The 13,817-nt window shown below is 29.7% G+C and overlaps 1 protein-coding gene across 10 annotated transcripts in view; it reads left to right on the plus strand.

The window, feature by feature from the left end:
- Nucleotides 1-13,817, plus strand: part of LOC145267102 (C-terminal-binding protein-like) — a 259,066-nt gene that overhangs the window by 201,212 nt on the left and 44,037 nt on the right. For 4 of the 10 annotated variants that reach the window (XM_080123107.1, XM_080123108.1, XM_080123109.1 and 1 more), the window contains one exon: nucleotides 6,406-6,444. The exons of the other annotated variants lie outside the window; for them this stretch is intronic. In XM_080123107.1, the coding sequence (XP_079979233.1) occupies nucleotides 6,406-6,444 (39 nt within the window). The remainder of the gene's footprint in view (nucleotides 1-6,405; nucleotides 6,445-13,817) is intronic. 10 annotated transcript variants of the gene reach the window in all.

Here is a 13,817-nt window from a genome sequence, read left to right on the forward strand (position 1 = left end):
GAGACGCTTGGATGTTATTGTAGCTCTTTTGGTAAAACTGCAAAAGTATTTATCTAAGCTTGGAGGGACACCCAACGTAGCCTGCTCATAAGGTACGCTTAAATATATTTAAATTCTTGCAGAGTTAATGTTCTATAGATTTTTATATATTATAAAGTTGCGATTTCCAAAATAAGAAAAAAAAATATATATATCCATATTACTTAGGTGCATTTGCTTGAATTGAAACCAAAATAAACTTATGAAATATGTAATTTCAGTTCCTTCAGCCATAATCGAAACCAAAACTTATGGAGAAATCTTGATAAAATTATTTGTAAAAAAAAAAAAAAAAATAGATGACTTTAATGCCATCAGCTTTAATCAAAACTTACGAGAATTCTTGGTAAAATTATTTGACAAGAAATGGAAGTACATAACAATTAAACAACTTGAATGTAAGCGTGACACAGAAAACAACACACCTGCTATCATATATATCTAACTATATGATTGATGCACCATTTTGAATTTTGTTTTTACCCACAGAATCTCTGTACGTTTCTAGTATTGAAATATTCATTGGACTGAATGGAATGCTAATGATTGGAATTTTTTTCTTTTTTTGATTTTTAAATCAAATAATGATAGTTACAAATGTAAAACTTACCTGGCTAGTCACAAACATCGATTTGACAGGTTCATTGCTATTTAGGTCTGACTTAATAAATATAATAATTTTGGTTGAAAGCAGTCTTTCTAGTCAGTTTAATTTTGGGAGTGGCGATTCTTAAGTTCCTTATCCTGACAAATCTTCTATTCTGATGAATCTTGACAGTAAACTATTTTCTTTGTTTTTTGTTGTTGTAACAGCTTTTCAATGAAATTGTTGGTGTTCAATGTTTTATTATTGGGATATTTACTGGACTGAATAGAATATATTAATGATGAAAGAAATTGAATTTAATTTTTTGCCCCTCCCCTGGTAAATGATACGATGGTAAATGTGAAAAATAAGTCAATAATAGTCAGAATCAAACATCGAATTGCTAAATTCTTTGCTATTTATAGTTGAGTTTAAAATTACATTTTTATTTTTAAGAAAGATTTATTTACTATTTAAAGTTCCATCCAAGTTCTCAAATTCAACTTTTAAGGTTTCCAAGTTTGAAAAGACATACCTAAAAAGAAAAAGTCGGGGGTTACATCGTTCAAAACTTGAATATATCAAGAAAGATGGGAATAGTGATCTATATATAAATTATCAGTCCAAATCTTAAACTCCAAAATCTTTTTAGAGATTAGCATTGTTAATGGTAACTAGTGAATTTACTTACCAAAGTGCTCAACCCATGATGGCATGTAGGTTTATTGGTGCTTGTGCACTCTTCAAACTGAGTAAATGTTTGCCAAATGGAAATCATGTAAACAGCTTTAAAAAAAAAAAAAAAAAAAAAACACTCCTCAAAGAGTTGGTCAGTATTGGCTGGAACAACTTTTCCATTAAAGATTTAAAAAAAAAAAAAAAAATCAAATCTTTAGTTTTGAAAAAAAAAAAAAAATGGAAAAAAAAAAATTTTTCTCTATGAAGAATTTATTTTGGTCAAAGGTAAGCAATGATTCCAAATTTTTTTTAAACCAATTAAAAAAAATCTATTTTTTTATTTCTTTGAAAGGAACTTCATTATGAGCAATGCAGCCAAATATTACATAGGTTAGGATTTAAATCGTCCTCTATCTGCATTTTCCCCCTATATTTGCTTGCATATATATAGTCTTTTTCCTTCGCAAAAATTCAAGTACTCCATTAGGGGGTGGTAGTGAATAGCCTTTGTTAACTTTTAAATTCATTTTACCTATAACGTTGTCTTTGATTGTAATCTGCCAGAAATCTTTTTTCATGGCTTCCGATTTGCAAAATGCTTAGTTTCTGGCTTGTTTTGGAAATCTGCTATTGGAAGAGTCAATTTAGATTTGTTTATATAAAAAAAAATGTTTATGAAACTCTGCATCAGATATTAAATATTTTTTTTGTTATTGTTTGAATTGTGAAAATAGGAGAAACAAATAATTTAAACAGTGAACAACTCTTATACTGTTCTTTGGCACTTTTTTTTTTAGGTGTCCAGTGGCTTTGTGAAATAGTACATTTGAATTGCAAACATAATTTGGCAAATGAGATCACTTTGCTAAATAGTTTCTTCAAAAATTCAAATAAAAATAGTGTAAAGGCGGTATTTAAAACATTTTCAATACATTATGACATGATAAAGCTTATGGAGTTAAAATCAATTTAGTATTTTACATAGTAATGAAATGTGCACGTTTTAACATTTTTTTTTTTTGTTTTTAATGATACAAAAAACAAGATCATGATTCATGAGCAGTCTGACACCATCTTGTGAAAACTGATTATGATATTATATTCATTTTAAACGTTTAGTATTATGTATCAAATTTAAACACAAATAGATTTTAACTCTAAATGGTTTATGTAATCTTTAAAAAAAAAACACAACATAAAACCATTTTATTGTTTATGCACGATTTAAAAAGAATTTATCCTTGTTTTGAACAGCAATCTCATCATTTACTCAGAAGTTATTTTTTAATTTATTTAAGCTTTAATATATATATATATATATATATATATATTAAAGTTTGACTCCTGTCCAGGTAACCTACATCTAAAATTTCAAGTGTTTAGACCCAAAATTGGTAGAGGAGTTTGGTAGAGTCCGCAAAGGTCAACTCTTTCAACTTTGACTTCTTGGCAGCCAAATTTTCGCCCAAAAACTGATTACAAAGCTTGATGCATGTCTGAATACCTTTTAGGTAAAATTTAAAATATTTAGACCCAAAATTGGCTTAATAGTTTGCTAAACAGCAACGGTCAAATTTTTAATTTTGACCCCTTGGCAGCCAAATTTTCGGCCAAAAACCGATTTAGAAAAAAAAAAAAAAAAAAAAAAAAAAAAAGCTTGCCCTATGTCTTAATACACTTTATGTAAAATTTCAAATGTTTAGACCAAAAATTGGCTGAGTAATTTAGTAGATTGCAGAGGTCAAATTTAAAAAAAAACTTTGACCCATAACATTTTTTTTTTTTATTCCAATCAAATTAAAGTTTGATCCATGTCCAAGTAATCTACATCTAAAATTGCAAGTGTTTAGACCCAAAATATTGGTAGAATTTTCAAAGGTCAAATCATTGAACTTTGACTCCTTGACAGCCAAATTTCTGGCAGAAAACTTATTAAAAAGATTTTCCCAAATCTCAATACCCCTTATGTCAAATGTCAAATCTCAAATCCGTAGACTGAAAATTGACAGTAGTTTGGTAGGTAAATTTGCGCACACAGATAATTTCACACACACACACACACACACACACACACACACACATATATATATATATATATATATATATATATATATATATATATGCGTCTATTATGTTACTGTTTAGTACAAGTTGTTTGTTTGGAGTTGAAGCGAGATTTTTCTATTTGTAGAAAGTGAATATCTTTCTCGCAACATGTGTAATCTGAAGTTCAGATCATCATGATACTATAAGTGTTTCACCTGGGTTCCCTCTTTTATCTTGAGACCAATGTTACCATGTTGATCTGAACTTTTGTAACCTTATAAATAAATGTTACACTTTTAATCAATTGTGCCCACTGTTGGATTTCTTTCTACCCAATTAAACCAAGAAGGCTGTAATTTCCTCTCAAAATACAATGTATGGAGGATTATTTGGAGCACTATTATCTTTTTTGCGTCCTGCTAATGTAACCTCCGACCTATTTCAGGTGCATTCTTTCGAATTCAGGAACCTACTAGATGAACTTGGGAATCTTTTTCAAACTTGGAATCATGAAGGGAATTTTAAACTGAGCTAGTTATTTAATCCACAGGTATATTGTTCTTGTTCCATCCATTGTTCCAAAAATTATAGCACGTATTTGGGGAGCCAAAGACTCCATCTTTAGATATGTGATATTACTACCTATGGCATGTATTGATCTATTAGTGGTGATATAAATTTGCATGGAGGTACACTCTGGAAACTGGGCCATCTGTAGACCGTGGATGGTGGCTAGTGATGCCGCTTACTTTGGTTAGACAGAACGTCTGGGAGGCCCAATCTTATCTATCAGCTGTTTGCATCATGGTTTGATATCTGTAAATTCACACCCAACGGTATTATTCAATCTGATTCTTTTAAAAATCAAAACCTTTTATTTTCCTCCCAAATAAATGGTGCTGGTGGTTTAAGACCAATTGTGTTGGGAACAATTATTGCCACTAAATAAAGAGTAATATTTTCTAAGAATATGAAATAATGATCCTACTTATAGGATTCCATTTGACAACTTGGTATTGCATAACGCAATGCATATGTAAGAGAGGAAACTTCTGTGCGTAATTAGAGGCAGCTCCCCAACTCTCAAGGGAGCTAATTCATATCAGTAATAAACTTGTCACAAAAAATAAAAACATTGCAATATTAAATGTTAAGTGGTAAATTAGCAAATAATTACAAACAGGCTCTTTGTGGCATAATGGTCAATGCACCCAGCTACAAGTAATGAGTTCAAATTCTGTTATAGTCAGCCATGCTGATGAAACATAATGACGGTGAAATACCTGTGGTTAACTATATCTTTTCATATATATATATTGAAAGCATGCAGCGAACTAATAAAAAGATTAGTCTTTTATCATTTAAACCTGACATCAGAAAAAACTTACATGAGAATGTATCACAAAAAATTATGCAAATTGTCATGGTATTCAATACCACCATATCAATATTTTTCTGATCCCCCCCCCTCATTTAAAAGGACTCTTATCACTTAACTAACATCCAAAAAAAAATAAAATAACAAAATAAAAGGAATTTCTTTCAGAAAGTCAACTTCCATGTAGATCATGAAAATTAAAGAAAACCCTTTATTTTGAACTTGGGTTTGCTATTAGAGCTTAAGATCTAAGGTACCATGTTGATTTTATACACCTAACATAGATAAGGCTACTGGATTTTGCGTTCTGTAACTGTTTAATAAAACGAAAAGGTCAGTTTAAAATTTTCGCTTTTCAGTATAAGAGGAAACAAAATAACTGAAAACGTTTCTAGAAAGTAAAAAAAAAAAAAAAAAATCCTGTTTTAATGAACAAAGCAGTGAGTTTTAGTTTTCAGTGACTTTTTACTTTTAATCTATTATGTAGAGGACAATTGTTGGGGGTGGGGTCAGCTAAAAGTTAAATGTTAGAAAACAAGCAACCACAAAGTTCAACATATTCTTGATCAGCACTGCCATTGAATATCTAAAATTCAGATAAAATTAATACCTGACCCTGAACCGGCACATATTTTCATCCATTTTCTGTACTAAGGTGTGGGAATCAGAGACAGGGTTCAGATAGTTAAAGTGATACAAATTTTAATAAAAAATATAGTACACTTTTCCCATGAAAAGCCGGGTAGTCCTGCTAATCTATTATACAAGAGGTAATTGTGTGCGTGTATCCGTTCAGCATGTCAAAAACTACAAAACAAACACCCACAAAGTTGGTATTTTCTTTATCAGCATTGTCTTGGATGAATAATATTTAGAATTAAAAAAAAATCCTTTGGAGGTCAACTGACCCAGGTTTTATACTGGGAGGGTTATGTTGTTCAGTTAAATTTATTCAGCCATTTTATTTACTGAAGGGAAATAATTATTGATTTTTGTCAAAGATTAATTTCTCTTATACCGAGTCCTTCGAGAAATCTTAATATGACAGACTTGTGTGTGTGTGTGTGTGTGTGTGTGTGTGTATGACCAGTTTGGGAGGAATTAACTGGACAGAGAAGGGATGGAGGAAGGGGAAACGGAAAGAGAGGAACATTGATGTGGATTCCGAGAACTAAAGCAGTACAATTTATAATGGAAATGTTACACTTTTGCTCCGGGCAATGCCAGGTAACCTTACTATTAATACTAGATGTTTTTTTTATTTCAATATTACTTTACTGCTATTTTAATCTTCTGTTTGTAATTATTGGTTGTATTAAATTTTATACTAGGTTTTTACTTAGGACATTGTCGCCCAACATTTGTGCTGCATTTTTTTAGATGTCTTCGACATAAAGATGCGCCTGAAGGTCGGAGATTAAATCAGTTGCCACAATAATAGTTGTCCGAATAATCAACCTCCTTAATCTTCATTTGAACAAATTCTGAAATGCAATCTATTTACTTTCAGAACGTCTAATTAAAAAAAAAAAAAATATATATATATATATTTATACATACATATGTAGACTTTACGCTTGTCACTCAAAAAAAAACAAAAAAAAAAACAAAAAAAAAAAAACAGCCGACTGCAATTTTGACGCTGTTATTGTCATTTTCTCCTTTTCAACCTTTTTAGAAAACTGGACATCATCTATAAATGGAAAATCATTGCTGGGTATGTTACCGTTTGTTCTAATTCTCGTCTGTAGCCTATGTCAGTGCTCTTCGTGTTAGTAACAACTGCAGTGTCTTATATGTGTGGCTCCCTAACAAAATTAATCCAAAATTTTGAGCTCTTGTTTTATTTATATATTTATTTTTAACCTCTTTTTATTTGTATTTACTTTTTGTTTTGTATCTTAATGTTCATATGTTCTTATTATACTGAAACAAAATGGAGGCTACTTTGTGGTTTAAAAAAAAATCGTAATTTCGATGTATCCCTGGGTTCAATGATTCTGATTTGATTTATAATAATTTAATTAAACTGCGATCATATACTATTTTTTTTTCTTCTGTTATCTTTGTCCTAAATTAACTTTATGGAATAGTTTTTTTTTTTTTTTTAATTGATGGAACAAGAGTATTTTGATTTTTAATTGTGAATGTATTTAAAACAAAAACGGTATTTACACTTAATCGTAGTTCAGTTAAGAAAGGTATATTTTTAAAGTATTTTTTTATTAAATAAAACATTTAAAATTGATGTGCAAACCTAATTAATCTTTCATTCAATGTCTATATAACAATACCATTATGGACAAAAGTATGAGCCCCCATATTCTTACTATATTAAAACAAAGACTAATCTTGTGATTCAAACAATTGATTTCGATGTGGCTGTAGGATATTTCAATGGTTCCTAACGAAAGAAATTTCGCCCATTTGATTTTACAACGGCTTTTGACTTACAAAAACAGGTTGATATACCGCAAGATGTTAGTAAATATTAATTTTCATAAGTATTAGTTTCCAATATGTGATAAAATAGTTTTCTGTATTCAATTTTATTTTTGATTTCTGTTCATACATTATTCTTGCAAGAAACTAAATTATTTGCTTTTAATTTTATTTATGATATTAAGAAATATCACAATAGAAGGTCGTATGTTTGAAAGATGTGTCCACTAAATGTGTACTTTTAGTAATGTTATTTTAGCGTGAAGAGTGGCAGGCAGAGGAACAGGTGGTCATTTTTTAACTATTAAATCAAAAATATCCAGAAGTAAATGTCTGAATCGCTTTTTTTTTTTTAAGGTAATTTATAGAAGGTAATATAATGCAGAAAGTGTAATGGATAGACACGAACTGAAGCAAATTATGACGTAACTGGAATACGTTATGCAAATTTACCTTTTATTAATACAATGTTTAATTTTGTTTTATATACTTTTTTAATATTGTATTGTTTTTACTGGCATAAGTGTGATCGGATGAAGTTCGGTATATTTTGTGAAAATTTTCGTTCAGATATGTTTTCGACTTTAGTACAAATATGCAGGTTTAATTTTCGTAAATTTGTGTCAATCTGTAGGATCCCCATATACACGGTTAAAAAAAAAAAACAAAAAAAAAAAAGTTGATCACGTATTTGAAGGCAAATTTTCCCAAAATATAAGATACAGAACTCCCATCAGACCACGTTAATTGCAAGTAAGTAGAATACAATATTATAAAAGCCCCCCCCCCATTTTTTTTTTTTTTTTTTCCTTCAAATACATATACAGTGTAACCCGGCCTTCGTATCCAGTCCCCATGGCTCTTATATCCTGGTTACACTGAGGCTCTAATTTACATAGGCTCTAATTTGGGACCAGAGAAAATCTTTCTTGTATATGTCTTTTTTATATTCGGGTCACATTGTAAAAGGTGAATTTGCATAGCTCATCCCATCGTTATGTTGTAATTGGATTCAGTTTATGTCAATCTGTTACTCCCCTGCATTGTATCGCTTTCTATAAAGTACCTTTTATATAGTCCCTAGATAATGTCCCAAGCAAACTAAATTAACATCTTTTTAATTTAGCAATTAAAAATGAATTTCAATTTAAGTTGGTTTTAATATATTTTTTATTAATTAGGAAATGTTATTTATAGGTGGTATTTTACTATTTATTGATTTTTTTTTTCTTTTAATATAAAATTTTTTATAAAACCAACAAACGAAAAAAGGGGGTAAAATAATTCAAATTAAATGTTACCAAAGGTAAAATAGGTTACTCTTCTACCTACCTGGGTAGGTTTTGTTTTAACGGAATTGTAAGCTTTTATTCAGTTCAAAAAAACAGTGCCAAGTTGGTAAATTTAACTGGCAATCAACATGGCTGGAGAAAACGCAGATTTCGAAGTGTCAATAATGGCTCAAAAGTCCAAAAATAAACAAGATACTGATAAAAATCCATCATATAATTACCAGAAAGTATCACTAAGACTTATATGGTGGATTTCTATAAGTGTTTTATTTTTCTACTTTTCAGCCATTATTGCTACTCCGAAGACAGCGTGTTTTCGTCAGCCATGTTTTTCAAATCAAATAAACACTTGAATTCTGTTAAAACCCACAAAACTTAATCAAGTAGAAGAGTAACTTATCTTGCCTTTTGTAACATTTATTTGTTATATATTTGACATTTTGTCCTTTTTTTTTTTCTTTTCATTTTTTGGCTTCTCTGCTTAAATTGTCAAATTCTTTTCAAATTAAGTTTTTACTCAGGTCTTTTTCTTAAATAAAAATCCGGTTTTATTTTTTTCCTTTTATTAGAACCGCCTTCATTTCTTTCCTTGTTGTGTCCATTTTAAAAAAAAAAAAAAAAAAAAAAAAATTTACTAAAGGGGTGAATTTATTTTTTGTCGCTATGTTCTTATTGTGCGTTGAGTTTTCAATTTTGTGTTAGTGTACTCTATCCATCGTTATTGTCAAAATATATAGCTGTGTTTTCCTTTGTTGCAAGGTCATATCAATGATTACGCAAGTAAAAACATTGGATGGAAGTCAAAGTTAATTTTAATGCTGTGTTCAAACCCAGCAACCAGTGATAAAGCTTTATCTAGCCACACTGATTCGTTTTAAGAGAAGTCATACATATGACTAAAAAGAATATTGTAGATATGCGCTCCATTTCTGGTGTTTTTAAGTCACACCATCTGTTTGAAATGTGGTCTGGTGTCACAATTCATGCAATGAGTGAGAACTAAAAACCTTATAAATGTATTAAATAAAAAAAAATACTTGGATTATTTGGACTACTGTTCTCATCTTGAGTGTTATTTGCACAACGTTTCTATTGATGTAACTTCTAACCCCCTTGAGGTGTATCTCGTCGAACTCTGGGATCTGTACACGGTCTTAAACAGTGCCCTTTACTTAATCCACGGAGGTAATATGCGCCTGTTCTGTCAGTCGTGACTGATAAGAAGCAATTTGCAATTGTACTTTGTGTTGCCTACACTGAAGATTGAACCTTCAACTCTTTAGAAGAGTATAACTTACAACCGTCTAACTGTATTCGACAGAAAGATTCCAGAGTTTAAGATATTCTTGAAGAAGGCTGGAGGTTACATCGACCAAAATGTGAAAATAACACTAAGATGAGAACAGTAGTTTGAATAATCCAAATAATAAATCCTCATATAAAAAGGACCCCCCCCCCCAAATTTAAAAAAGAAAAAAGGTTTGGTTCAATGTCATCCACAGGTCATAGTGGGTTGAGTTATGTTCACTTCACTCATTCAAAAATATTCGGCTCGTACAGTATTGTGCATATGTGTTTTCTTTTATAATTAAAATATTTTGTTTTATTCTTTTACTGTTTTTAATGTACGTTAAACCTTTATTTGATGTTTGATCGGCTTTTACTGTTGATTTTTATTTAAAGATTAATAATTATTTTAATTTTATTCGGTTGTGTTACACTTGCTTATTTTTTGTTCAGTGTGATTGTGTAAAAAAAAAAAAAAAAAAATTGATATTGTATGACCTGTTCAAAAATTGCTTTTTTTTTTCTTATTGGAAAAGTGAATATGAAGAATCGAAATGAAAAATGTTTTTTTTCTCCCCCCCCCCATTCTGAAAGTAAACTATGAAAACATAGTTTAAAAAAAAACAAACTTTTTTTGCTTTCTAATTTCGATAATATAATTCAAATATAAAACAATGTTTTCAAAGTGCGAGTATTTTTCTTAATCCATACCATGCGGCTATGTGTGGCATAAAACATTTAAATCAACCATGATTAACACATCCACAGACTACTATATACAAAGGTTTTTTTTTTTTTTCATCTCTGACTGGAAAGATGATTTGCAATTTAAAAAAGAAAATGTTGGTATCTGATGAAGACTTTTAAAGGTCGAAAGCTATGTTGTTTTTTTAGAAAAAGCAAAAACAAACATCTCATTATTTAGCTTTGCATTACTTTATATAAGAATTTTGCTTTTAGTTTGTGATTATTCCAGCCAAGTTCAACAAGAGTTTGCCCTGAAAGTTCTGTAATTTGTTTCATCACCTCTTCAGATCTTCCTGAAAATTTTGGCACATTCTAGGCTTTGAAGAAATGTGGCAATTTTAGAAATTTTCAGTTTCTTTTTTTATTTTAAAAATGTATTCTATTTTTTTTTTTCTCCCCCAAAAAAGTAATTCTTGAAAATTTACCTTTCTCATAGTCTAGATTTTCTGAAACAAATGTTTTTAAAATTAAAAAAACTCAAATTTAAATAAAAGTGAGTGGGAATTTCGAATCTTTCTAGGAAAAATTGCAAACTTATATCTAATAAATTATGCTGTATCCAAGGTGTTTACATTTTTAGTTATATATATATATATATATATATATATATATATACTTTAAATATCTCCACATAATCTTATCAATAGATCGAGTGTTTCAGTATTTACTTGAACAGTTTTCAATATGTGAGTAGAGCTAGGTAGGAAGTTATAAAAATATTAAGCTACACAGAATTTTCTGCATTTCAGCCTACCAAGTTCCTACGTGAATGAAACACTTAAAATTCTTTGTAGCTTAAAAGCCATATACATTTTCATAATTTATATATATTGACTGAACGTGAAGATGGAGGGGGATTGTAACCACGCCTTGGATTTGAAAATTTTTTGCACAAAAATTAGTCATGGTAAAAGTAAATTTTTCATTCATGGAGGGGGACCTCACATGGTCGGTTTGTATTTAATTTTAAAATGTCTCAAAATTTTTTCAAATGCTTATAAAATTTAAGAAATCCAATCGAGTTGAAATCTTCAGGAAAGATCTAACTTAGAGATCCAAAAATGGTATTCAAAATGTTAAAATGTAACCTTCAGGAGAGGCCATTATTGAACTTAATAAAAGTGACCTTTTTTTGAGATTTATATAGTTCTTTTTCTATATAAATCTATGCAAAAACAAAAGTTCATTTTAAATAAGTTTTGAAAATGTCTAATGTTTCTCTTTATTCTGTTGAATATTTTCTTGGAGGCTGAAATATTTTATTTCATAATTTAAAGAACTTTTTTAGAAAAACTCTTTAAGTATTTCTTTAACCCATTGCATAAGATTTTAACTCTTTTCAAACTTATTGCAAAAACTATGAAATTAAATTTTATCTTTGCGGGGTAAAGAATCTCTATTGGCTCCCCAGCCTGTGCGACCGTGCTCAGGATTTCTGTGCATAAGTCTGCGTGATTCAGAATGTTTTGCAAGTCAGGGAAAAGGTCATCTTGATCTGATCCAGGTGAATACTCTCTCTACACAAGATCGTACTGTATCCAAAACGCACTGTTGATGGGTTGAACTGGATTCCTCAAAAGGATGATGTTTCATGGGAATATCAAATTCAAAATCACTTGAATATCAGGGGAGATGACGCTGTTTGGTTTTCACACTTCTTGAAGAAAGATGTTTGTCATAGATACAGTGGCTGGTATTCTCAAGTCACCCTTCTAGTACTAACACTTTAACAGTGCTCAACTTAAGTGATCTACTAATAACCGGTGTGTCAACATAATTATGTTGCTATGAAACTTTATTGATCCTTAATGGCAAACACCCATTGAAGAATCTTTCTAAAATGTTATAACCATGCTCAATATTTACGCACACAATCTTTTTTCTTTTTTTTTTCTTTTTTTTTCTTCCAGGAAAGTTGTTTAGCATAAAAAATGGTCATAAAGCTTAAGTATATCATGTAAAAAACAATCTTATTACAATTCCAAAATAGTATTTTTATGCAAACTCCTATACACTACTCGAGATTACAGAATAGAAAATTGTATATTTTAGGAAACTTAATTTTATGTAGGTTTCGTATTTTATAGACACAATAGTTTCATATTTGTTTAATGTTTTAATTAAAAAAAAAAAAAAACGATATTAAAAGAATTAAAAATATTCCATTCTATTTGATTGATCAAAAGGTTTTTTTTTTGTTTTTTTTTTAAATACTTACAAAGAAGGAACTCTAACATCAAGTTCAGAAACAACTAAGTTCATGCATTTCATTTTTCATGCACTATTTAGGAATCTTGAGAATATCTGTATTGGTTCTGGTTATCAAACGCCATTCTGGTTAATTATGGCTATCACTTGGTTACTGTCGGTCATATTTGTCCGGCCAGAGTGAAGAACATCTCTCACTGAAAAGTTTTCTTTACAGAATCAAGCAAACCATCTCCTTTAATTTTGCTTTAATTTATAATTACATTTATTGGAGGAGAGGGGGGATAATGGCAGCCACCATAAATACCCCCCCCCCTTCTGTGAACATGACTCTCCAATGGCGAATTCCTCTTTTTTTTTTTTTTTTTTTTTAAATTATTATTATTATTATTATTATTATTATTATTATTATTATTATTATTTTAAATTTTAAACCACTTTTTCGAATTGTATGGATTGTAAAACAAACCCAAAATTTTATTTGGAAAACTTTAATTCTTTTTCTGGAGAAAGCCTTGAAAAACTTCGAAAATGGACATTGAAAATCTGTACAAACCCTGTTGTAATGTTTTGAATTATCAAAATTAGAGGTAAAAAATGTGAATTCGACTTCATGCTATCATGAGTATATCAAGGAAAGGTGTACATGGCTTTCCGCGTGGCATAGGTAGATGATCTATCCTACCAAATTTCTTCTGGTGCTACCAAAACAGGCTGTGGATGTGTGAAACGTTGTTTTTCCTTTCTTTTAGCAAAACTCAATCATGTTCTGCCAAATCAAAAACAATTTGAAAATATAAACAAATTCAAGCAGAGAACTTTAAAAAAAAAAAAAAAAAAAAAAACCCTGCATTTAGCATTCAATAATCCAAATGGATTGATATGCTGTAAAATGAAAACTAAACCACATTTCAAGTTTGTAGATCTTATCGTTTAAAAGTATAGGGTGTCTGTGTAAATATCTCAGAATTGGACGATTATTATTTATTTTATTTTTTTCTTGCAATACATTTAAATTCTTGAAGTTTTTCTAGGTTTTTCTTTAAACCAAAAAATATAAATGCGTATACAAAGACATTGTCTCTTCTAATTTTATTAATACCAATATAAATGG

This window comes from Euprymna scolopes, chromosome 42 (assembly GCF_053919585.1).
Source record: "Euprymna scolopes isolate OS-2025 chromosome 42, ASM5391958v1, whole genome shotgun sequence".
In the NCBI taxonomy this organism is placed as follows: Eukaryota; Metazoa; Mollusca; class Cephalopoda; order Sepiida; family Sepiolidae; genus Euprymna; species Euprymna scolopes.